Raw genomic sequence first — 26,490 nt, 5'->3', positions numbered from 1 at the left:
ATCTGAAAGGCTATATCAAGGATCGGGGAACCTGTCTGGAAGCTGTTTCAGGCATCAAGATGAAAGAAGACAGATGAGGCCATAATAGAAGAAACAACTGGGAGAATGGGAAGCACAAAGTTGACAGATGTGAGAAACGGTGAAGACTACAACCAATAGGACTTGATGGCTAAGGTTTTTAGCTTAAAGGACTAGGCCAATATGCTGGTTACCAAGGTAGGTACAGAGGAGGTTTGTGTGGGAGAAAAATGGTTCCATTTTGAAATGAGTCTGAGATACCTATTGGGAGAATTTCAGGCTGGAAACATAATTCTCAATATTTTATTCAATACATGTTAATGAGACTGCCATAGAAAAACTAACATGTTATTTTGACACTAAAGAAATAAAGTAACATCCATCATTGCCATTATTTTAAAAAAGAGAATACTTTTCCATCAAAAAATGAGGAGAACATAATCTCAGAATAAAGGGCAGTTCTTTATAAGTGAATACATTTAGATAATTGAAAAACTCTACATTTGATATTTTTCCCATTTTGCTCTGACATATTGAAAACATTACTATAATTGAGAACCTCAGATTTGAGGAATAAGCAGAAGAGAGGTCAGCAAACAAGATCAAGAGGAATGGTTCCAGAATTAGAAGAAAAACCAGGAGAGAGTGATCATGGAGGCCCAGAGAGGAAGGAGAATTTCAGAAATGAGGACTTGGCCAACAGTGTCTTTTGCCACCCAGAGTTCAAAAAGATCACTGAATTTGGCAATTAGGAGGTCATTGGTGACCTTTGGTAGTGCCCTTTCACTAGGAGTATGGGGCTGGGGCCAAATTGCAGTAAGTTGAGCTGCGAATGGGAAGCTGGGAAAAGTGGCAGCTTAGAGTTTAGACTCTACTTTCAACAAATCTGAGGATAAAAGAAAGAAAAGAGAGAGGGAAGGAGGGAAGAGAGGAGAAACAGATTCAGAGAAAGAGAGCAAGTCAGGCAAGCAAGAAAACACATCTGAGGAGGGAAGGGGTTTGTTCTGTGAGAAAAAAGAGACAGGTATTTTATAATCAGAAAAAAAAAAGAGCTAGTATAAAGAAGGTGAACTTTCCTGAAGAGAAGGGGCATAATGTCTGAAGAAAGGGCCCAAACAAAAAGGGAATATGACACCAAAGGCCCAGGGGAAGAGATTATCGTTTAACAAGAGGGGCACCTTGTTCCCTGAGAAGGGAGGGCTGGAGGGGAAGGAAGTTAGGAAGGCAGGCCAATTTTTGGGGGTGGGGCAGGGCACTGAGGTAATTCATGCTTGAAGTCCTGTGTTTTCTCATGGAAGTGGGCGGAGAAGTTGCTCCACACAGGGAGGGGGTAGGGCAGAAACATGGTTAGGAGCTGAAGAAAGCCTGGAATATGGCCCAGGGAAATGTAACTGCTGGAGCTGGGGACCTGACAAAGGAACATACTCAAGGGTGGCTGAGGGGTACTGGAGCCCTGCTGAGGTTGATTGAATCTGTCTTCCTTAGTGTAGGTCTTGTCTCCTTCTCTAGGCTGTCAGTACCTTATGAAAGGGTCTGCAGCACTTTTTTGTTTCTAGCCCATTCCCTGGCCAGGGAATGCCCAGTAGCATCTGTCCCAGAATAGGCACCCAGCCCTCATGGAAGGATTTGGCAAAGCAATCACTGACAAAACCCAGAAGCATTATAGGGCTGTTAGGGGAAACAGGTAGGATCTAATTGCCCTGACAAGAAGTTCTTCACTTAGACTGTCCCAGTCCTTTCTTGCCACCCTGTAAGCCATCTTACTTCTGTTCTTTGTTAAGTGCAAAGGAGAACAGCCAGGACCCCACTCTGCCCAGCAACATTTGCAGGCCTTAAATCCTTTAGGCTAGGAAAGCCAACAAGAGAGGCCAGTGGCTTCATCTCCCACAAGCTGAATGTGGCTGAGACAGTTCTTGGAAAGAAGCAAGACAGAGCAGTTGTGTAGAGAGAACAAGGGACCTTGGAGACAGGCCTGAAGGCTGCTTGGGTTCCAGGAAAGCGTTCTGGGGAGCTGGTGTGAGGGGAACCTTAGGACTGTTTGCTCAGGGGTATGAAAGGTATGGACATCCTCAATCAGGGAGGACTGGCTGAATGAACACAAGTTCAAGGTGGGAGGTGACATGGGTAAGCCTGGTTGGGCATGAGCCCTTGGCTGAGGAATAATGTTTACTTTTTCTCCCTTTCCCTCTCCCTCCTGCCTATTTTCAGAGACCATGACCACCTAGAGGTCAAAAAGTTCCCAAGTTCCCTGGGTGTGAGAGTAGGTCTGTTTCTTTCTCCCTCATTTATTTGTTTGTCTTCCAGCCCAATCTCTTCAACCTGTCTGCCTCTCTCAGCTTCCCTCTTCATTTGAGTTAGTGATACAGTGCAAGCAAATTCTCATCTTCTGAAGGTAAATTTAGCAAGAACCCTCAGAGTCTAATATAAACTTGGAACCCAGCAGCCATCATTTTCTCCCCTAAGATACTCTTCTACAGGATCCAGGATCTGGTCTGTACTTACACAGTTCAGGGACAGAGAGCTTACCCCATTTCACCACATGAAATAAACTTCTGTTTATTAAGGGCCAGTACAGTGCCAGGTACTTGGGTTAAGTGGTGGCTGGGCTGTTAGAAAATTTTCCTTTGATTGAGCCAAAAATGTGCCTCCGGGTAGTTTCCACTTCTGGGCCCCTTCCCTGTCCTTTGAAGTCACAGAGAACAAGTGTAATCCCATTGCCATCTAATCCTCAGATATTTGAAAATGGCTGCAATTTCCCCAAGAGTTTTCTCCTCTTTTTGGATAAGGATTTATTTATTTTTATTGTTATATGTCATTACTTTTTATTGCCCAAATAATATCAGGTATTGTGGAACTTTCCAGAAAATTTAGAAAAGCATAAAGAAGAAAGTAAATGTCAACCATAATCTTACTCCCAGGACCAACCACTGTGATATTCCTCTTTCTTTTTACCAGTCCTTTTTTCCCTTGCATACTGTATATTCTACACTTTTTTCTTATCAAAACGGGATTCCTTTCTAAGTTATATTATGGAGGCTTCTTTTTGCACTCTTCAATATATTAACTCTACCCCAATCTCCTATCAAGTCAATTTTAATACAAAATTGTATAGCTATTCAATGACTTATTTAACCAGCTTTCTAAAATGAGATGTTTAGGTTGTTTCCAATTTTCCTTTGCTGTAAAGAACACAGTGAGGCTGGAATTTGAGGTGGAAAAGTGAACAGAGAAAAGAGGAGCCCTCAAATCAAATTATTCATCCTATTTTAGAATCTGATTTTTTTCTCTGTAGATAATTATACTTCCTAGAACATGATTGTGAGCATCTGATGAACATTTGGTTGCAAGGACTTACCCTAATTAATCTAACAGTTTCCTATTATTGGACATTTGAGGTTGTTTCTAATTTTTGACCATTACAAACCCAACTGTAATGAACATCCAAGAAGCTATATTAGCACTGATGCTGGACACTGAGGTCAGGAAGAATATTTTTGGGACTTCTAACACATAAGGAGCCTGCCAGTAGTTGTAACTGGAAGCTTTTTGTTAAAAGCCCAGGGGACTGGCTAAAGCCAAGGACTGTGCTCAAGCCTCTGGGCTTGCCTGGGATCAGTTCCCATTTACCCAGCTTCAGCCACAGAGTGTTCAGGCTACAGGGCCTTCTGGGACCACTGGGCTCAGAGATTCCTCTCACATGTGAGGAAGTGAAGCCCTGGGGCCAGGGATGGTCCTTTGGCAGCTTAGCAGTTGGGCAAAACTCTGACTCTCCCAGCACCCTGGCTCCTGGACTGGAAGCTTAGCTAGAAGATTTGTAATCCAACCTGGAATCCCTGAAAATGCTACCTGCATTCCCTTACCTTCCTTACCTAACCACTCATTGCTTAGGCTGGAAAGGGGATTCAGGCACTTTTGCAAACGAACTGACCAGTAAAGGGATGCAGGCTGGGGGCTTTGATAGAAGACTTGAGGTTTCCCCACAGGCAACTAGACCTGCTCCACCCAGAACCTCCTTTTTTCCTAACCCAGTTGTATGATTAATGGCAGTCACCCTATATCAGATCTGCCTGGCAAACATATTTGGAGTTTGAACTGAAATAATGGGCAGGTTCCTCATTCTTAGCCAAGTCAGCTGTCCTTCTTTTTGGGAATGAGCTATGGTAAAGGTTTGCCCAGCCCTCTGTGCCTGACACCTTTCTGTGGTTTCAGGTACTAATGAGCTTCCCACTTTTATCTCCTCTTGCCAATGCCTGGGGAATTCACACAAATGGTGTGTGGTTTTCCCCTTCTGTGTTTTCCTTTCTGACTTGGAAGTTAAGATAACCTCTCATCCCCCACTGATTCTCTGTTTATTGAACTGGAAGAGATTTCACACCCAGGAACCCAGGTCTCCTTTCTTGAGTGCTTTTCTTAAATCTTCACCCCCCAAGTCCTCCACCTCTGTACTTCCCTGAATAATTTGAGTCCGGGCAGGCCTTATAAAGGGTCTCCCAGGAAGGGCTAAGAGTACAGCATATTCTGAGAAATAGGAGCCCTCACAGCCTGCCTGATCTTGACAGCCTAAGGATGAATCCTTCTGCTCCCACTGCTGCAGTTGCCCCTGTCCCAGACCTGGCCACTAAGTGTGGCTCCAGCCCTACCACAGGACTCCCTGGCACTCCCTGGCCTGTTAAGCCCATTGCCTCTTTCTTTCCTTGGACAAGAAGAAGATGGGAGTGAAAAGTAAGTAGAACTTTGTCTTTGGCAACATAAACTCTGGTTTAGTGGGTTTCCTGGGAAAGGAAAGAAAATGAGATGTCTAAGATTTCCCTATTCTCTGTGAAGTTAAAAAAAAAAAAAGGAAGGGCCTAATAACCCTCAGAAACTGTCGCTTCTACATCTTGGGCTGGGATATCTCAACTGACTTTTTACCTAATCACCCTGGGTGACAGGAGGAAATTTTGGGACATGGGCATTGCCAAAGCTGAAATTTGAGCAGCCAGGCCCTCATGGGCAAATTTGCTTAATCCACTGAGAGGTACTCAAGAGAATTCCATGAAACCTGGGTTGAACATGACCTAGGGTGGGGGTGTGGGAAGAGGGTCAAAGTTCCAAGAGGCCTTTGACTAGAGGACTATCTCTTTCCTGACCATACTATAAGATTTCCTTTTGCTTTCCCCCAACTTATGGAAATCTAGTGGGGAAGCAGTTGGCCCAGGAATATTTATGGCCCCTTTCTCCAGCCCAGGAAGATTGTAAAACTCTGACCTCTGCTTCTTGGAGCAGGAGGTAGAGGGCAAGATATTCTTCACCCAACCTTCATTCATTCCTCCAAACATTAAAGGAGTTCAACAGATATTTACTGAAATGCTTGCTGTGTACCAGGCATTGTGTTAGGTATGATCAAACATAAATATACCCTTAAGAAGCTCAAAGGCAAGGAAACAATTGCAAAACTGTGATAAGAGCAATGATAACATTGTTGAAGCAGAGAGGAGAGGCATCTGTCCTTAGGAAAGCCTTTAGGGTCCTTAGGAAAGGCTTCCTTAAGTATGTGGCATCCAAGCCAAGTGTTTTTGGAGGCCTTTTTTGTTATCTCAGGGAGTCCACATTCCAGTCTCCTTCCTCTGCTGATGGATCTCTCCTCTGTGTCCTAGAAGGGTTTGTCCTTGGAGGCCCTGGCTGTGCTCTTCAAGTAACCCCCCCAAGGCAGGTGAGGAAACTTGTGGATTTGGTGAGTTTGAGCCCCTGTTACACATATATTCACATGCAGCCATGTGTGTTCACACTGGCCAGGTCCCTTCCCAGAAAACCCCTGACTTCAGTCCAGGGCTGCAGTTTTAGGAAACCATCTTCACACCCTTGCTCACATTTGATTCTTCCTCTCAGGAGGCAGGCAAACCTTAGGTTTCTGTGCAATTTAAAGATAAAGCGGCTGAGGCCCAGAGTAGGGAAGGGTTTGAGCAGACCCTAAAACTAGGCTATGGTAGAGCTGCTGTTAGAATCCTGGTCTCGTGACACCTAGCCTTGGTGTTCTTCCCCCACACCACCCCCAAATCTTTCCTGCTCCAGTAGAACTCTGTCCCCTAGACAGTCTCCAAACTGGTGTTAGAACAGGGGCAGGACAGTTAACAACCCCAGGACTCTGTCCATTTGTTTTTCAACCAGAACCAGGACAGACCCCTTTTTGGGAGCAAGTCGGGGCAAAGGCTAGACCTCAGAGATGTCTAAGGTCTCTTTGTAGGTCATCTTACCTACAGGTTTCTGACTGCTAATACAGAGAAGGCAGTTGTTTGGCCATGTACTTTGAGCCACAAACTAACTTTTGCTTTGAACAGGCCACTGGTGGGGCAACAAATGCCGAGGTCACCAAAGCTCACTCCAAGTTTCATCATCCTGTGAGGTAAGCTTCTGGCACAAAACTCAGAACTTGACATAGGTTCATTAGCTCTTTATATCTTCATAACAGGCTTGTGAAGCAGGAGGAGGGAGGCACTGTTACGATCACTATTTCATAGATCAGAAACCTGAGGCCCAGACAGATTGGGGACTTTGCCGAGGTTGCCTTCCCTGGAGGCATTGTCAATGACCCCCTAAGAATTAGCCCTTATGGACAAGTTAGTGAAAGAAGACTTAGTAGGAGGTGGAGGACACAGGAGAAATCTAGAGAATTATTGGCTAGAGGCCTTCTGAGATGGAGGTGGGATCAGTGTCAGAATTGATAGATGCTGAGGTTGGAGTTCCCTACAGTTATAAGCCCACCATAAGTTACCTTCCTGCCTGGGTCCTTTTGTAACAATTGAGAAAATTCTGTTACAAAGTTCTCTTTCTTTCTTTCTCATACCATTTTTGCAGGTAGGGCAAAGAGTTTAGGGGCTTGCTTCTTTTGTGGTCCTACTGGTCCTTCTGCACATATGAGACCTGTCTAAGTTAGGGGCCATGTTTCTTCTCTGTCCACAGGCTCTTCTGGCCCAAATCCTGCTTCTTTGACTACCTATACAGTTATGGGGAAATATTACTGCAGAACTTTTCTGTCCAGGCAACCATCAATCTGTATGAAGACTCAGGCAGTGAAGAGGAGGAGGAGGAGAAGGAAAAATATGAGGAGGAGTAGGAAGAAAAGTAGGGTAAAAAGAAGGAAGATGAAAAGAGGCCAGAAGGGTATATGAGGATACCAGGGTCAGCACTACACAGAATCACAACTCATCCTCCGTCCCCGTTTCTGACCTGTCCAAACTAAGACAGAGTCTGATTAGGGTTCCATATGCTGGCAAGTCTCCACAGCATCGATTAGCCAGGAATCTGTAGGCACAGCTATCTGGATGGAAAGGTTAGTCCTTGAGTCACCAGCTTACCCTGGCTACATCCAACTGAACTGTGAGCCCAGGCCTTTGGCATCTCATTGCTTGTGTTGCTGTTGTGTTGACAGTAGGAGGGTCCTAAGAGCTCTAGGGGGAAGAAGGCCTGCTTTCTGAAGCCCCCAGGAAGCATATCAGAACAAAGCATGCCCATGTAGAGGGGAACAGTCACTCTTCGGAGCTCTTTGACTCCTCAGCCTTCCAGGTGGCCATATAGTCTTATTTTGCCATGGGAAAACTGACTTCTGGCTTCACCTTCAGGGTTACCAACACCAGATCTGGGCAAAGTTGAGATACTTTTCTGATGAGCTGTGCAGCAAGAGGAAGGGGAATCTAGAAAATCAGTTTGCTTTGAGGACATCCCTTCATTCTGGCTGCCATCTGCTGGGGTCTCTGTTGGCATGAGATGAATCAAGAGAAAGATAAACTAGATGATGTTTCTCTTTTTCCTGGAACTGTGCTGATTTCTTAACTGAACTCTGTCCATGTTGTGAAGCCCTGTGCACAGGGTCAGAGACCAGCTCAAGGCCAATAAATTGCTCTATCTGAGGTCAGTTTACATATGGGGATGTAGGGCCAGATGCCCAGCACAGGGCCAGTCCTCTATGTCAACTTGTGAAATAAGGCTAGATTAAACTTCAAAGATACCTTGGAAAGGGGACAGAAAGTCCCCGAAAGTGTAGCTTGAAAATTGGTAGTAGGGCTATGGGTTGGGGTCAGGGGTGAGAGGTGCAGTCTTAGTTCAGCCTTGGAGATGAGTGTGCGCATAAGGGGAAGGGAGCTTGGGGAACAACTCAGGCCTATCAATTTTATTTTCACAGCTCAGGCCCTCATGCCTTACCCGTGTCCCAAATACTCAATAGCTAATCTTCATGCCTCGAGCATATTCCTCTGAAATTCATCCTCCACAGTGTCCACCAGATAAGATCATGTTGTGCCCCTGCTTAAAGCCCTACTGTGGCTCTTCATTGCCTCACCAACAGTTGAACTTACCATTTTCGTTTAAATCACAGACCCTCTTGAGAATCTATGGCTTCTCTAATCATATATTCACAAATCAAGCCCTTAGGTTTATATCCCAAGCTGTCCAATTTTTTGGTTGTTGACTGTCTCATTTTTTAAAATTTGTTTTTATGAAAATATAATTGACATGCAATATTATATTATTTTTTGGTGTACAAAATAGTGATTTGACATTTATTTACCTTACAATGTGATTACCCCAATAAGTCTAGTACCATCTGAATTCATACAAAGTTAATGTGGTATTATTGACTATTTTCCTTATGCTATACACTATATGCTGTGACTTATTTTATAACTGGAAGTTTGTACCTCTTATTCCTCTTCACTTGCCTGTCTCTTCAGATTCTTCTCTCAACACTTGAAGCTTATGCTATCTGTCCTTAAATGTGTCGTGCTTTCTAACACCTCTGTAGCTTTAAATCTCTGTATGGAATAGTCTTCCACCTTTACATGTCTGATAATCTCCCATTCATCCAATAAGACTATTTCAGATACCTCTCCTGTGAGCAGCCTCCCAGACCCCTGAATCCAGGTTGGGTGCCCCTATTATATTCAGGGCCTCCCCTACCATAGCTTCTGCCCACTTTTTATGTAATAAGATGGGCCTGTGTTTGATATCTAGACATGACTACATTGCACAGCACACAACCAGTCACAGAGCAGGCACTCAGGAAATGTTGAAGAAAAAAAGATTTTCAGGTCTTCTTAAAGCAGTTCTTGGTAGAACTGCCTCTGTCCCTGCACCACCACCCCAAACTTGCTGGCTTCCCATATCTTTGCTTAGCTACAAACAAGACAAAGTAACACCGTCTGTTTCAAGAACAAAATGCTGGCCATCTTTCTTGACCCCTTTGATCAATTTGTGACAGGTTGCTTTAGTTCTGAGCCCTGCTGGGACTTCCCTGAATTGGACTCAGCCTTGAGCAATCAACCAAATTCACATGCTGATGCCATCTATTGGTCTAAATTTAACCTTGTTCCTTAATACTATGAGGCAGTTGAACTTATACCATTACAATCTCTTCAGTTTATTCTGTTTGTGCTTGTAAGTAAAGTGGAATCTACCATGTGTGAGCTATATGACCTTGAACAAGTTTCTTATCCACTCTGAGACCCAGTCTCATCTGTAAAATGGGGAAAATAATGATACTTCCTCCCAATGTTGGTGTGGGAATTCAATGTAAAGTACTTAGCATAGTCCCTGGCACTAAGTGAAACACTCAATAAGTGGTCATAGTCATAGTAATCATAGTTGTAGTAGGGTTTTTTAAAATTAATTTTATAACAGAAATGAGCTTATAGGCTCAAGTCAGCTAATGACTTGATAAGTTTACTCAATAAATGACTGATTTATCAGTCACTTCCACCTGATCTCTCTGGCACTTGATGGTTTACTAGTCAAAGCATCTTTGCAGTGTTTGTCCCTCATTAAAAAAGAAACAACAAAACAGAGGCCAAATGCAGCTTCTTGGGACAGAGGTTTCAAAACATTTTTTGTGCTTTAGCAGCATCACCCTTCTTTTGCATTGAGTGCAGAAGCCCAATATAGAAACTAAATAGAGCTGGGGATGTCTTGGTGGAAGCCACAATGGGGGGCACAGAATTCCCACCATGGTCTCCTCTCATGTGTACTACGTCTCTCTATCCCCTTCTGCGATGCACTGAACTGATGCCTAGACTGTAGAGAACACTATTTGGAAAACACTGTCATAAGGGCGAAAATGAGATTGATTCAAAATCTAATGAGAATTGGTATTTTAATATATTCAGTGTTCTGTTTAAAATCCTTATTTTAGGTCCTAAGCTCTCAACATTTCATAGCTCAAAAATTACTCCAGCCCTCCTCTGAACATGTCGTTGCTAAGTAATTGGAATTCACTGTTCTGACTAATGGGAGCTCAGTGTGAGTTACTTTGTGCTGGGTGTATCCAGTTCTTTTATTTTTTTCATTTCATAATATATTTATTTTTTTGCATATTCAAGTACAGTTGTCTCCATTTTCCCACCTCCACTTTCCCCCACCACACCTGCACCTACCTCCCACCCTCAATCCTATCCCCTTTGGCTTTGCCCATGGGTCCTTTCATGTTCCTTGATGAACCATCCCTTTCTTTCCTCCTTTACCCACCTCTAGCCTACTCACTGGTCACTGTCAGTCTGTTCTTTACTTCAATGTCTCTGGCTCCATTTTGCTCACTTGTTTGTTTTGTTGATTAGGTTCCAATAACAGGTGAGATCATATCGTATTAGCCTTTCACCACCTGGCTTATTTCACTTAGCATAATGCTCTCGAGACCCATCCATGTTGTCACAAAAGGTGGGAGTTTCTTCCTTCTTTCTTTTTTTAAAAACACAAATTGATTTTATGTTTTTACTTTTTTAATGTCAAGATTCATTATAAAATATTTAAAAAATTAAATCCATTATAAAATCTCAGCAATTAAACCAACATGACATCAGCACAGAAATAATCAAGTAGATCAATGAAATAAAATGAGCATTCTAAAAATAAATATATATATGTCTAAAAATGTAATCTATGATTAAATTGATATTTGAAATCAATGGGTAAAAGAAGGCTTATTCAACAAATAAGGTGCATGGACCACTATTACATGAAATAAAACAAATATAGAGCACTATTTCACACATTATACAAGAAATATTCAGGTGAGTTAAAAATCAATATGTAAAATCTAAGGAGTTTTAGGAGAAAACACAAACTAATATTTTTCTTACCCTGAAGTAAAATATTCAAGCCCAGCTGCTATAAAGTAAAACATTGAAAATATGACTATATTAAACATATAAGACTATATTTTTTATATATATATATATATATAAAGTTAAAAGACAAGTTATAGAATGGGAAAGTATTTGCAACACATCTAAAAAAGTGTTAATATATCTTTATTTTTGGGAAAATATTCTATGAACCTTTAAACAAAAAAATGGATAAAGAATACCAAAAAGTCATTTAAAGCTTTTCAAAAATAATAGAAATAGGCAAGAAATATACAAAAACAGGTTTAGTTTCAACAAATAATAAAGTAATAATTAAAAGAGCACATCACTGTCACAATCAGATTAACAAGTATTAAAAATATTGATAATATCAAGTATTGAGGAGTGTGAAATAAACTGGGTATTCATAGACTCTCTTCATCTTAAAGCAGTCCCTTTAGCACATTTTGCAATGCTGGTTTGGTGGAGATGTATTCCTTTAGCCTTATTTTGTCTGGGAAACTACTTATTTCACCTTTCATTTTCACTGAGAGCGTTGCTGGGTAGAGCAGTCTTGGTTGCAGGCCTTTGCTTTCCATGACTTGAAATATTTCTTGCCACTCCCTTCTGGCATTTATGTGATGCATTACGTTTATTGATTTGCAAATATTGTACAATCCTTGCATCCCTGGATTGAAATCCACTTTATCATGGTATATGATGTTTTTAGTGTATTGTAGGATGCAATTTGCTAGTATTTTGTTGAGGATTTCAGCATCTATGTTTATCAGCGATATTGGCCTGTAGTTTTCTTTCTTTATTGTGTCTTTATCTGGTTTTGGGATTAGGATGATGCTGGTCTCATAAAAAGAGTTTGGGATTCTTCCCTCTTCTTGGATTTTTTGGAATAGTCTGAGAAAAACAGGGGTTAGCTCGTTATTAAATGTTTTTAAAATTCTCCTGTGAAACCATCCGGTGCAGAGCTTTTGTGTGCCAGGAGTTTTTCATTACTGCTTTGATTTCACCTGCTGTTATTGGTCTGTTCAGGCTTTTTGCTTCTTCTTCATTCAGTTTTGGAAGATTATATTTTTCTAGATATTTGTTCATTTCATCGAAGTTTTCAAATTTCTTGGCATATAAGTCTTCATAGTAATTTCTTCAAATTCTTTGTATTTCTGTGGTATCAGTTGTAATTTCTCCACTTTCATTTTAATTATATTAAATTAGGTGTTCTTTTTTTCTTGATGAATCTGCTTAAAGCCTTGTCAGTTTTGTTTATATTTTTTTCTTTCTTTCTTTCTTTCTTTTTTTTTTTTTTTTTTGTTGTTTTAGAAAAAGATAGGCCTAGCTGGTGTAGCTCAGTGGATAGAGTGAGCACTGGCCTGGAAACCAAAGGAACACTGGTTTGATTCCCAGTGTAGGGCACATGCCTGGGTTGCAGGCCAGGTTCACAGCAAGGGGCACACAAGAGACAACCACACATTGATGTTTCTCTCTCTCTCTTCCTCCATCCCTTCCCCTCTGTAAAAATAAATAAATAAAATCTTTAAAAGAAGCAGCTCCTGTATCTATTGGTCCTTTGAATTGTTCCTTTATTCTCTATGTCTTTTAATTCTACTCTTATCTGGATTATCTCCTTCCTTTTACTTGCTCTGGGCTTTGTTTGTTGTTTCCCCATTTCTTGAAGATGTAGGGTTAGGTTGTCTGGTTGAAATGTTTCTATCTTTTTTAGATAGAACTGTCTTGCTAGGAACTTCCCTCTCAGGACTGCCGTTGCTGTGTCTCATAGGTTTTGGACTGTTGTGTGTTCATTTTATTTGTTTTCTAAACTTTTAGATTTCTCCTTTGATCTCATTATTGACCCATTCATTGTTTAATAGCATGAGATTCCATGAGCAGTCTCCATGAGTTTGAATGTTTTTGAGTTTTTTCCTTGAGGTTGGTTTCTAGTTTCAAGTCCTTGTGGTCTGAGAAAATGCTTGCTATGATTTCAATTTTCTTGAATTTGCTGAGGCTTATTTTGTGTCCTATCATGTTGCCTATGTTTGAAAATGTCTTTCCCTATCTGGTGTGGCTCAGTGGATTGAGCGCCAACCTGCAGACCAAAGGGTTACCAGTTCGATTCCCAGTGTAGGGCACATGCCTGGGTCGAAGGCCAGGTCCTCAGCAGAGGGCACACAAAATGCAACCACACATTGATGTTTCTCTTCCTCTCTTTCTCTCTCCCTTCCCTTCTCTAAAAAATAAATAAATAAAATCTTTTTAAAAAAAGATTGTGCATTTGAAAGCGATGTGTATTTTCCCTCTTTGGGATGAGAGCTTCTATATATATATAAAGCCCATGTGATCTAAAGTGTTGTTCAGTGCCACAATATCCTTGTTGATGTTTTGTTTGGATAATTTATTCATTTTTTGACAGTGGGGTGTTAAAATCCCCTACTATCAGTGTGTTGCTGTCTCTATTATTTTTGAAGTCCTCCAAGATTTTCCTTATATATTTGGTGCTATGTTGGGTGCATTTATGTTTACAATATTTATATCTTCTTTGAGTATTATGAAGTGTCCTTCTGGGTCTCTTTTTATGGCCTTTGTTTTAAAATCTATTTCTTCTGAAATAAGTATTGCTACCCCTGCTGTTTTCCCCCTGTCTATTTGGTTGGAATGCTTCCCCCCGCTCTACACTTCATTTTCAAACTGAGTATGTATTTTGTTATGAGGTGTGTCTCTTGTAGGTAGTACAAATGCAGGTCATGTTTTCTTATCCATTCAACTACCCTATGTCTTTTGTTTGGAAGATTTAATTCATTTACTATTAAGGTTATTATTGATAGGTACTTATTCATTGCCATTTTATTTTATTTTTATTTTTATTTTTTTTTTACTTTCCTTCAGAGTTTATTTTGGATAAAATAGCTGAAGACAGATTACAATGAAACATTGTACAAAAAAAAAAAACAGAAAATAATTTAGTGTGGGCGTGAAACTGTGTCTGCAAGCAAGACTGGCAGCCTTCTGCCCACAGCCACAAGTGGAGAGGTTTTCTTTGCAAGAAAGGACTATTCACATGCAGGGAACCAAACCAAAGTTCCCTCTTGCTGAAGAGAACAATAGTCACACCAATAAATTTTTCCAATACTGCAAATCTGATGCAATCAGAAGTCCATTAAATGCAGAAACCAGTGTACTCAACGTATTTATAAAAGTATGCAGTGATAAAAATTTCTCAACCTGTACCACGAAGAGTTAACCAGTTTTGAGAAAAGGAACAGATGCTTTAGTTATTTCACTATCATTTGGAGTTTACAGACCTTTGACTCCAATTTTATGAAACTATATCATATCAAACCAAGAAACAAACTACAGTCTAGCCAAACTGCTTCAGCTGAGAAGGACACTATCTCCTGTCCTTCTTACCAGCTTTCCTCTTTCCAGAGAGTAAGTGCTTGGGCTTCAAATCAAATATGTGCCTGTCTGCCTCCCCTTTCCTCCCCAACAGATCCATCTTCTTCTGAGCACTCTTCATCATAGTCTTGGCTTTCTTCACCATCTTGACGTCCCGAAGACTAGACACATCACGTGGGGTTCGTGAGCAACTGCGACTCCGGGCAATAGACGTGGGTGGGACAGTCTTCCCGCTTCCTTTTCCTAGTGACACTCTGAGACCTTCTGGCCCGGACTGCATAATGGGCGTTGTCATTATCATCCATGTTAACACCAAGACTGCGCATCTCATTCTCCAAGACTTTCCGCTGAATCTTCTTAGCAGTTCGTGACATTCTGGGTCCCTGTGTGGTGTTCTCTTTGGACTGCAGAATTTTCAACTTCCTTTTTTCTCTGATTTGTTTTGCCAGCTGTTGGATTTCCGCCATTTCTTCGTCTTCACTTTCTGTTCCACTGTCATACTCTCCAGCTGCTGTTCTTAGCGCTTCCTATTTTTCTAACTCTTTCAATTTCTGCATGATGTCAGGATCAATGTAATCAGCTATGTTATGGCTTTCCCAGATCTCAGGTATCTTATCATACTTTTCTGATGAGTTCATTATGCCCCAGTACTTTTTAAGATCCAAAATATAATCATCTCCTAGTTCCAGTTCAATATCTCGTTCCGTCTTCCTCCGAGGCTCCCCAATTTCCATTCTCTTCCTGCGTGACACCACTCCTTCTGGGATGAAAGGGGGCCTCTCCTTATCATCTCTTTTGTTTGGCACAGCCAAATGTAATCTGTTCAGCACCTCATTCACTTTATTTCCTTTCATTTTGGTTTCAACTCTATGAGCCAAAAGCCTGTCACAAGCCTCTGTTTTCACTTTGATAACCCCTTCCTCCATCAGGGTGCTGGTCTCTATTACAGGAAATCCTTCAGCCTGCAAATCTATAAATATTTTCTGGACATCTTCTGGAAGCTCAGCTATTCTCTTCATGTCGCATTTGTTTGCTACGACTATAAGAGGCTTGTTGACAAAGAGAGGTTTGATATTCTGGAAGAGCTCCAGTTGCACCTGCAGCCCATGCCCACACTGCTCAGACAAGTCCATCACATACAGCACTGCAGCGCGTAGGTGGGCCACGGCTGTGATGGACTGCATTTCGATTGTGTTCCGATCCTCCAAAGGGTGGTCCAAAATCCCTGAGGTATCTACAACCTGCCAGCGCAGATACTTATTATCCATGTGCCCAACAAACAAAGACTTGGTGGTAAATGCGTAAGGCTGCACATCCACATCTGCTCTTGTCACCTTATTGATGAAGCTGGACTTGCCAACATTTGGATACCCACAGAGAAGTAGGGTCCTCGTGTTTGGGTCAATGGTTGGCAGACGGGACAGGTGCTGGCGCACTTGTTCCAAATACTCCAAACTTTGCTTCTGCCTTTTGATAATAGTGCACGTTCGCCCCAAGGCGGCACGCTTCAGCTGTTTGCAGCAGTAGAGAGAGTCTCCATATTTCATAAGCTGCACATAATCTTTAGCAACATTGTCCACTAAATTTTTGGCAATATTTATTTGTCCTAGAGCCAACTTGTAATGATCCTTGTCATAGAGAATGTTCATCAAATCAGCATAAAATGGATGGATATCATCCAATTTGGGCAAATCTGTCAGAATCTGTGAGAGTCTGTCATGGTAGTTTTGTTGAGTAAATTTGACTTTTCTCATATAAAAATGTTTAATGCGATGAATTTGGTAATGTTTATGAACAACTGTTGGAGTCTTTCGTTGAGTCTTCGATAACGTTAGGTCAATAAAGTCTTTGGCAAATGGCACCACGGTGATTTTCTTGAAGTTGTAGTGCACCATAATTGCTGTCCCTCATTGCCATTTTATCCCCTTCGTACCTGTGTTCCTGTCTTTCTCACTCTTTTTCTTTATTTCCTTAAAGCAATTTCCTTTAGCATATTTTTCCATGCTGGTTTGGTAGAGGTGTATTCTTTTAGCGTTTTGTCAGTGAAATCCCTTATTTCACTTTCCATTTTAATTGATAGCATTGCTGGGTAGAGCAGTGTTGGTTGCAGGCCTTTGCTTTTTATTACTGGAATATCTCTTGCCATTCCCTTCTGGCTTGTAGTGTGTCTGTTGAGAAGTCATCTGCTAGCCTTATTGGGGCTCCCTTATATGTTACTACCTCCTTCTCCCTTGCTGCCCTTAGGGTTCTCTGTTTGTCTTTGATATTAGCTATTTTAATGATGATATGTCTTGGAGTGGTCCTCATTGGATTTCTCTTGAATGAGACCCTCTGTGCCTCCTGGACTTGTGTGACTTTCTCTCCTCCAATTAGGCAAGGTTTCCATCATTGCTTTTTCAAACAGGTTCTCTATCCTTTTTTCCTCTTCTCCTTCTGGTATCCCTATTATATGTATATTATTATGTTTCAGGTTGTCCTGCATTTCCCACAATGCCTCTTCATTCTTTTTGAGACTTTTTTTCATTTTCTTGCTCTTTCTGGGAGCTTTTTTCTACCTTATCCTCCAGTCTGGTGATTCAATCCTCTGCTCCAACAGGACTGCTTTTGCTTCTTTCTACTGCGTTCTTCAATTCAGCAATTGTATTCTTCATTTCCTCTTGTCTCTTATTGATGGTTTCTCTGTCCTTTTTCATGCTGATATAGTTTGCAGTAAGTTCCTCATAGTTTTGTGTAGTTTTTGGTAATTCTCATTGAGCTCACTGAGTTCACTAAGCTTCCTTCAAACCATTGTTTTGAACTCAATATCTGATAGTTTACTTTCCTCTATTTCATTTAGTTCTCTCTGTGGGTATTCCTCCTTTCCTTTCGATTGGGCATTGCTTCTTTGTTTTCCCATTATTTGTGAGAGTCTTCCTGTCTGTTTCTGCTTCTTAAATTTGATCTGTTTTGACTCCCTGACTTTATAGTTCTGTAAACTATAGTTCTTTATTGTGCTGTATAGTTCTATGGTAGAAGACCTGTGTGATTTCAGTTGTGCACTCTCCTTGATCTCCTATACTTCCTGCTCTTTAGATGCTTTTTATGACATATATGTTGGCTCTGTGGTTGTCATTGCATTTTGATTGCTGTTGAGTTTTTCTTTGTTGTGTCTTTCCTTCCTGGTGGCTGATGAGGGTCACTCTGCCCGCCACAGCTTGTATGTTGTTGTGCAGATGCTGCCCGACAAAACCACAAGGCCCAAGAAACAAACCCACATCCACAAAAATAACTCCCCTCCCACAATCCCACTCTCAATATCAAATGAATCTATATTAATAAAGTTGTAAAGAGATTAAGACTACTATAAGAAAAGAGAGAAATAAACTATAGTTTAAAATCTAGTTACTTAATATGCACAATCTTGATGGACCTGAAATGAATGTTAAAAAGCTATGTAGTAAGGAAAATGTCATCAATCATGGAGAAGACCACAGTGGACTTCATCTTCATAGCCTCTAGTATTTACTGCTGTTTTTTATTTCTATATCCTCCTCTGGTGATGTCAGATGGTGACATCTGATCTTAGGCAGCCAGTTTGAGACTTCCAGGGATCTACTGTCTGTGGCTGACTCCTTCAGTTGTTTCTCTAGTCACTCTGCACTCAACAGGTAGGCTTAGGCATCACAGGGCCTGGGCAGAGTCCCTCTTGGGGTTGGAGCTATTTTTTTCCTCAGACTGCTGCCACTCAGGGAGTGGTCTGCCTGAGTAAGATGGCTGCTGCCATATGGGGGATGACTCAGCACCAGAATCCCTCTGGCTATTCTCTCAGTTCTCTCCTCAAAACCCCCGTTCTCAGTCTCTCCTCAGTTGTCTCTAGCCCATTCTGCCCCCACCTTTGCTGGATCCCAGGGAAAGTGGCTGAAAATTAAAAATGTGCATTGACCCTTTAAATGTCTCTTTGTGTCTCCGGCCACCCATCTCTGGCAGAGAGCAACCCTACTGCTTTTCGCAGCTGGATATTATTTGTGTACTTTCTGGTGCTATAGGCTGGCTATCCCAGCTTGGGGTTTAGACCCTACTCTTCTCAGGGAGATCCAACTTGCTGCTTAATTATCCCTCTGGAGCTGCCACCTGTGGGTGCCCAGACAGCCTTCTCGACTCTCTACCACACTCCTTACCAGTCAGGTTGTGCTGAAGCTGATTCTTCTGTCTGTCTGAGGTTATAATGCTTCTCCCTCACTATTGTTCAGTTTTGTGTTCCAGGTGATTTCTCTGCAATTTAGTTGTAATTCCAGGATGGTTCCCACGAGGAGGTTAGTGTGACTTCCATTCACTCCTCTGCCATCCTGCCCATTTCCTGTATCCAGGTCTTCTAACAACTTCAAAACCAATGCAGAAACACAGAAGAAATATCTCTGCAAAACTCAGAGTCCTTCCTCTGGCTCCACCCTAGCTGGCCCATCCTGGTGTCCCATATTTCCCTACCACAGTACTGATGCCTCTTGTTGCCCACCCCATGGTAAATGAGAGAGGGCATGTCAGTTGAGCATGAGGCTGCATTTGAACTGGGCCTTGAAGGATGAGCCAAGCTAGAGATGGAGGGAGAATACTTTCCCAAACAGATAGCAATATTAATTATTTAATTAAATAAATATTTATTGAGCACCTACTCTGTTCCAGGAATTAATATTATGATTAAGAGTGTGGACTTTGGAGACAGAAGCACCTGGGTTCGTCTCATATCTGCCACATGCTGCCTCTATTGATAGGTCCACTCCCTTTTGGTTTAAGGTCAGCTCTCTGTTCTCAACCCTCTAACTACCACCTCTGTAGTCTCTTATTATATCGCATACACACACACTACACATGCTCATTTAAAGTTGCCTATTCTCCTCTGTCTCTGGGCAAGAAAAGCCCTATTATCTGGCCCAGTGAGTGGTACCAACCTCCACCTCTCATTTCTGTTCCCAACTGTGCCTTTGTGGTTATCTCGTAGGCAGTTTGTCTCTTTCCACCCCAGGCCCCTCTTGCAAAATGTTTATGAATCCTCTTCCAAAACAAGGTTGTTAGATGGCCTGAGTTCACTGCCTTTACTTGAGTTCACTGTCAGGGGCATGGTGTTGGTTACTGTTTTGGGGTTACTTCCAGTTGGCAAGACTTTTGGCAACCTCCAGGCAAGCACACAAACCCACGTAAAAAAACCTGGCATAGAGTGAGTGCTCAGTAAGTAGTAGCCACAATACTCTTTGCTAGACACTTGCTATTCATATTACAGCCATGATCCTCTATGTATTATAATCACAATAATCCTAGAAGATAAGCACAATTATTATATCAATTGATGAATGAGAAATGTAAGAGTTAGCAAGATTTTTGTACTTGGGACTGTGCGGTTGCATGGAGGTTGCTACAAGCCTTTCCAGCTGAGGGTAAACCAAAAACACAGTAACTAACAACAGGCCCCTGAGAGGACAGAACAGTGAACATGGGTTACTATTTTTAAAACAGAGGACTGGGGAGGACAGAAGAGAAACTGTCCACTGAATAACTACACAGGCACAGTTGGGGTAGGTAGGTAAGAGGTGGTAACACTCACTGAGGTGGAAGAGGGGGCTCTCCCTGTCCAGACACTAAGCAACATAGTGGCTAGGAGGGCAAGAGTTATACTAGCTTATAATTATCAATTTCTTACTATGGACTTGGATTCATAGGTAGGAACCTTACACGGATTAACTCCTTTAATATAACAACCCTGAGGGATAACTATAGTTATGGAAACTAGGGTTTTGAGGGGTTTATAAAAAACTTGCCAAAAATCATACAGGTGATCATCTGTAACACTTTCTAAGTGTGAGACACTTACCTGTATTCCTCATTTAATTCTCACAAAAATCCTGAGACCTAAGTACTAGTATTATCTTCATTTTATAGATGAGGAAACTGAGGTTTAGTGAGGTTATGGAATTTTCTCTAGGTAACACAATGCATAAAATGACTGAGCCATTACTTTAGAGTTGGCAGCGTTTGCCCTAGGTTACACCAATGATAAAAACAAGACAGGATTCAGGTTATACTCATTCCTGAGCCCAGTGCTTTCAGGAGGTGAAATCTATAGGGCTTAGTGAACAGTTAAATCTCTTTTAACACAGGAGAGAAAATGTTGCAGTTCTGGCTGGAAGAAAGTGAGTCAGAGGTTATGAACAATTCTGGGCCAGGAAAAGCTGAGGTCCACTGAAAAGTGTCACCAACGGAGGGATATTTATGGACATCCTATGGGGCAATGACAGGCTGTCATAGAACCTGGGCTGCAATCACAGGGCTACCAAAGGACAGGGGTAGATGAGGACTTCTCCTGTTCAGCTCTGTGGCCTCTGAGTGCAATAGGACCTGTCTAAGCATGGTGTTTCTTTCTCTCTGCGGAGTCTTGGTCCAGCACAAAGAATTGCCCTAGTTGCCAAGCACTCCCATGGTATGCTACACACGAAGCTCGGCACTTATTCCAAACGAGTTTCACCAGCCCCTAAGGAGGATGTGTTGTTTTATCCTTATGTTTGCATATAGGGAACAGGTTCAGAGAGGTGAAGTGGAGATGCTGAGGGGAGACCCCCCCGTATAGTACCTATGGAGTCCCAGCTTTTAAATACTATCCCCCCCCACCCTTCTACTCATTTTCCCAACAAAGCCCTGAGAATCCTGTAAGGGTAGGGAGCTCACCTGGTGTCCTGTGACCTACATGAAAGAAGCACACAAAATGTCATGCTAAGGCATTTCTTTTCCCATCACTGGAAACACTTGGGGACTGGAGTCAAGTGAGAATTAAAGGAGTTGATGGAAAGCCCAAGAACAAGGGCTCTTGGAGAAGTCTTCCATATCTGGGAGAGAAGAGCCAGCTGCAAGTCGCTAGTAATTCAACTGGTGTCCATTAACAGCAAGAGAGGCAGCGCCCTCTAATGGCTGAGCTATAGACTGAACTTGGACCTATAGCACAAGGGAAGGGATCAGGAAGCTCATCCACCTAGAGGATTCTATAGTCATCAATTAAGTGACTGGTGGTTATAGGAACAGACTCTGGAGTAACACTAGACCTATGTTCAAATACTGGTCCTTCTTGCTAGTTAAGTAACCATGAAAAAAATAACAAATTAGTCTCTAAGCCTCAGTTTCCTTATTTATAAGCTAGAGATGATAATCATACTAATTTTACAACATATTTATAAGGATTAAATAATATTTTTATCCTATATGTATATGACTTAGCATATTTATAAGGATTAAATAATATTTTTATCCTATATGTATATGACTTAGCAGAATGCTTGGAACATTATAAGTGTGAGATGCACGTATGTGTGTGTGTGTGTGTGTGTGTAGTATCTGAGTACATATATAATTATTATTATCGATACATGCTATCATTTCAGTAGTTACATCTTTGACATCCCTTGACCTCCTTATCTAGCTCTGTTAGGCCCCTGGTGTCCCCAAGCCCATCGTCTTGCACCAAAGGAGACACTGTCAACACATTTACCGAAGACGTATGCGTAAGACCTGGGCTAAGACCCTTGCTTTTCCCCATATATACTTTCAAGAACCTTGGACTGTACATCTTTGTCCTTCACTATCTTCTGAATATTAACAAGCTTGCTTTACACAGGTAATAGGCTTTTTCTGCATTTCAGAGCAGCTTTGTGTCAAGGCTCTCATTTGAATCTCTTAATATTCCTCATGATATATTCCTATTTTTGCAATGAGGAAATTGAAGATGATGGGAAGGGAAGTGACTTGCTCAAGGTTACACAGCAAGTCAGTGCAGGAGTCAAGACTGGACCACAGAATCTTACATTGAGTCCAGTGCTTTTCAGATAACACTTGCAATTGTCCAGGGCCCTGAGCTCTGGCTACACATGAAGCATCTATAACCCAGAATTAGGCTTATGGTTTGGAAGCCACATTACTGAACTTTCATAAGTTTCCTGCTTCTACTGAGACCAATGTTTTATCCACAGTAAACTATCATATGACAATTATATTCTTTATTTTTTAAAAATGTTTATTGTTAATCTATTAGAATTTTCTCAATTTTTCCCTTTACCCTCCTCCACCCAGCCCACCCCCCACTCCCAGTCAATCCCCACACTGTTGTTGTCCATGGGCCATTTGTATATGTTCTTCGACTAGTCCTTCCCCTTCTTTCCACCATTACCCCCTCTTACCTCCCCTCTGGTTGTTGTCAGTCTGTTCCATGTTTCCATGTCTCTGGTTCTATTTTGCTCATTAGATTCCCCTTATAGTATGGTATATAATATGGTATATATAGTATGGTATAGTATGGTATGGTTATATGGTATTTGTCTTTCACCTCCTGGCTTATTTCAATTAGCATAATATTCTTCAGTTTCATCCATGCTGTCACGAAAAGCAAGAGTTCTTTCTTTATTTGTGCTGCATAGTATTCCATTGTGTACGTGTACCACAGTTTTTTGATCCACTTATTCACTGATGGAAATTTAGGCTATTTCCAGCACTAAACTATTGTAAATAGCGATATGAACATAGGGGTGCATACATTCTTTTGAATTGATGATTTGGGATTTTTAGGGACATTCCCAGAAGTGGAATTGCTGAGTCTAAAGGCAGTTTCTTTTTTAATTTTTTGAGGAAATTCCATAATGCTTTCCACAGTGGCTACACCAGTCTGCATTCCCACCAATGGTGCACTAGGGCTCCCTTCTATTCACATCCTCTTCAATGCATTGTTTATTAATGATGGCCATTGTGACAGGTGTGAGGTGATAGCTCATTGTGGTTTTAATTTGTATCTCTTTGATGCCTAGTGATGTTAAGCATCATTTGATATGTCTATGGGCCTTCTGTATGTCCTCCTTGGAGAAGGGTCTATTGAGGTCCTATTTCCATTTTTTAATTGGATTGTTTGTCTTCCTGGTGTTGAGTCATACAAGTTCTTTATATATTTTGGAAATTAAACTCTTGTTCGATGTATCATTGGTAAATATGTTCTCTCATATGGTCAGTCCCATTTTCATTTTGAAGACAGTTTCTTTAGCTGTACAGAAGAATTTGAATTTGATGTAGTCTCATTTGTTTGTTTGTTTGTTTTTAATTTTTCTTGTCCTGGGAGATATATAGGCAAAATAATTGCCCTGTTGGGAATCTGAAATTTTCCTGTGTTTCCCTCTAGGACTTTTATGGTGTCACAACTTATATTTAACTTTTTTATCCATTTTGAGTTTATTCTGGTGTATAGTATAAGTTGGTGGTGTACTTTCACTTTTTTTTTTTTTTTTGCATGTACCAGTCCAGTTCTCCCAACACCATTTGTTGAAGAGGCTATTTTTACTCCATTTTGTGCTCATGCTTCCTTTTTCAAATATAGTCACATGTCCAGCAATTGCCAAGAATAAAATTAAATGTTGGATGGCAAGTTAGAGAGGTGAACATTATTTCCCCAGCCAAGCTGCATGCCCTGGTAAGAAATTACCTGTTGTCCTGTACTCACAGCCAGCTTCATTTTGTCACTCATCTCATGTTGAACATAACTGCCATAGGCTCGAAAGGGTGATGACTCTGTCCTTAGTCAGTACAGCATGGGTCCTGATGGCAACATCTGTTTGTAGGCAGGGAAGCAGTAAGATAAAAGCTCTCTTACTGAGGGAAGCAGTAAGATAAAAGCTCTCATTGTCCCTTGACATGAGACTGGGGGATAGAAAATGTAAGCTTGTCTGTCAGTACTAGAGGCTGGTCTCCTCTCATTCTAACATACTGGCAACAGCATAAAGACTGCTGAGATAAATCTTTCAGCTCAAAGACCCCCTCCTTAGTCCCTGTGTAACACTGAAGCCCTGGCAAGCTTGGTTCTGCTCAGAGAGAAATCTTGTTACTTCCTCCTGGAGCATTGCATCTCTGGGTAGGACTAAATTTCTTTTCCTGCTGTGACTTGCTGTTCACTCTCTCATCACCATGGCAATCCAAGAGAGGGAGCCAGCATTGAAACCAACTTCTCCCAATACACATAAGTGGAACAACAAGTGTATTCTCTCTAATATTAGGGAAGGGGAACATTTTTAACCCTCTCCTCATGCTTCAGCCTTGGTCCATGGTGGAGAGCAAATACTTTTACCCACAATTCCAGGGGCAGATATACATCTTTCTTACATCTTCCTGCCTCAGAGCTACTAATCTTATAGGTCTGAGATCAATCTTTAGGCTGTATCTGACCAGTGAGCAATGTCATCACAATGAAAAGTGATATACACATTTGTAACTATATATAGTAATTGGTTTCACTTGCTCTGGATGATTAGGTCAGGCCAATTTTTTTCTGAAGACCATAGCTTCTCAGATTCAGAAGGGAGAGAGCAGCTTAAGCTGCATTTTACAATCCATTTTTAAAACAAGAGGACTCTGCAACAGAAATAAAGAGGGAGGGAGGGAGGGGTTAACAAGCATATGCCTACTTCTTGAATCAAACTTATTTATTAATAAGTGATACTTTGTGTGCTGTTCTACTAATTGGTCTTTGACTGTATAGCTTTCTCAGTAAAAAGTTTTGAGGAGAAGGGTTAACGGGAAGATTCAAGCATGAAAACTCTTCCTTGAACCCACAACATCTAGGCAGGTTTGCTCAGGATCAAACTCTTGTCCTTCTTGTCTACACTGGGCAGAGAGGGTGTACTTGTTCAATTTCCTTACTTTCCACTGCTCTCTGAGAACCTGGTGAAAAAATTCAATTTAAATACAAATTCCATATTAATCTTCTATTTGTGTGTAGCTCTTTCATGGACAGCCAGAAGTCACCTGACCACATAGTAAATCTTTAAACCAGGAAGAGTGGCTTTGCCGTTGGCTAACAGTGAAAATTTTCCCTGTTCAAACAGACTCATGGAAACTTATTAAAAACACTTTTGGCTACTGTAAGTAATTCTGCAGTGAACATAAGGGTGCTTATATTCTTTTGAATTAGTGTTCTGGGTCTCTTCTGATAAATTCCCAGAAGTGGAATTGCTAGGTCATAAGGCAGTTCAATTTTAATTTTTGAGGCATTTCCATACTGCTTTCCATAGTGGTTGTACCAGCCAGCACTCCCACCAACAGTGAAAAAGTGTTCCCCTTTCTCCACATCCTTGCCAACACTTGTTGTTGATTTATTCATGGTGGCCATTGTGACAGGTGTGAGGTGATATTTCATGGTGGTTTTAATTTCCATCTCTCTGATGATTAGTGATGTTGAGCATCTTTTCATATGTCTATTGGCCATCTGTATTTCCTCTTTGGAGAAGTGTCTATTCAAGTCCTTTGCCCATTTTTTAAATCGAGTCTTTGTTTTATTGGCATTAAGTTTTATAAATTCTTTATAAATTTTGGATATTAACCCCTTATCAGATGTCATTGGTGAATATGTTCTCCCATTAAGTGGGTTGTTTTTTTTTATTTTGTTGATGGTTTTATTCACTGTGAAAAATCTTTTTAGTTTGATGTAGCCCAAGCATCCATCATGGACAGACCTGGAGAACATTATGCTAAGCGAAATAACCCAGTCAGAGAAAGACAAATACTATGTGATTTCACTCATATGTGGAATCTAATGAACAAACTGAACTAACAAGCAAAAGAGAGACAGACTCATAGAGAGCAGGCTGACAGCTTGGGGGTGGGGTGGTGGAGGGATGGAGCAAAAAAGAAAAAGGGCTCATGGACATAGGGAACAGTGTGGTGATTATGTGAGGGAGAGGGGTGTGGGTGGAAGTGAAAGAGGGTATAGGGCGGATAAATGATTATGGAAAATACAATAAAAAACAATTAAAAGAGATCCAGGCAAGATGGAGGTGCAGGTAGATATGCTTCATTTCCTCACACAACCAAAAGAAGGATAACAACAAATTTAAAAACAAAAAACAACCAGAATTGCCAGAAAATCAAACTGCTTGGAATTCTGACGACCAAGGCGCTAAAGAAGAGACATTCATACAGACTGGTAGGAGGGGTA

At 41.2% G+C, this 26,490-nt stretch overlaps 2 protein-coding genes across 2 annotated transcripts; one reads left to right on the top strand and one right to left on the bottom strand.

Annotated features, from left to right (window-relative positions):
* Positions 1-4,584: 4,584 nt before the first annotated feature.
* RIPPLY1 (ripply transcriptional repressor 1) lies at positions 4,585-7,123 on the top strand. The gene is given in 6 exon segments (XM_054576912.1): positions 4,585-4,635; positions 4,637-4,740; positions 5,655-5,697; positions 5,699-5,731; positions 6,336-6,400; positions 6,958-7,123. Coding segments are annotated over 6 exon segments (462 nt in total).
* A 7,235-nt stretch (positions 7,124-14,358) lies between these two features.
* LOC129073219 (GTP-binding protein 4-like) lies at positions 14,359-16,402 on the bottom strand. The gene is given in 2 exon segments (XM_054576911.1): positions 14,359-14,731; positions 14,733-16,402. Coding segments are annotated over 2 exon segments (1,902 nt in total). The 3' UTR covers positions 14,359-14,499.
* Between the last annotated feature and the right edge of the window lie 10,088 nt (positions 16,403-26,490).

The sequence above is a fragment of the Pteronotus mesoamericanus genome, unplaced genomic scaffold (genome assembly GCF_021234165.1).
Source record: "Pteronotus mesoamericanus isolate MK-2021 breed Mesoamerican mustached bat unplaced genomic scaffold, CSHL_Meso_final contig_37, whole genome shotgun sequence".
Classification (NCBI taxonomy): domain Eukaryota; kingdom Metazoa; phylum Chordata; class Mammalia; order Chiroptera; family Mormoopidae; genus Pteronotus; species Pteronotus mesoamericanus.
The sequence above is the reverse complement of the archived record's forward strand: the minus strand, read 5'-3'. Positions and strand labels throughout refer to the sequence as shown.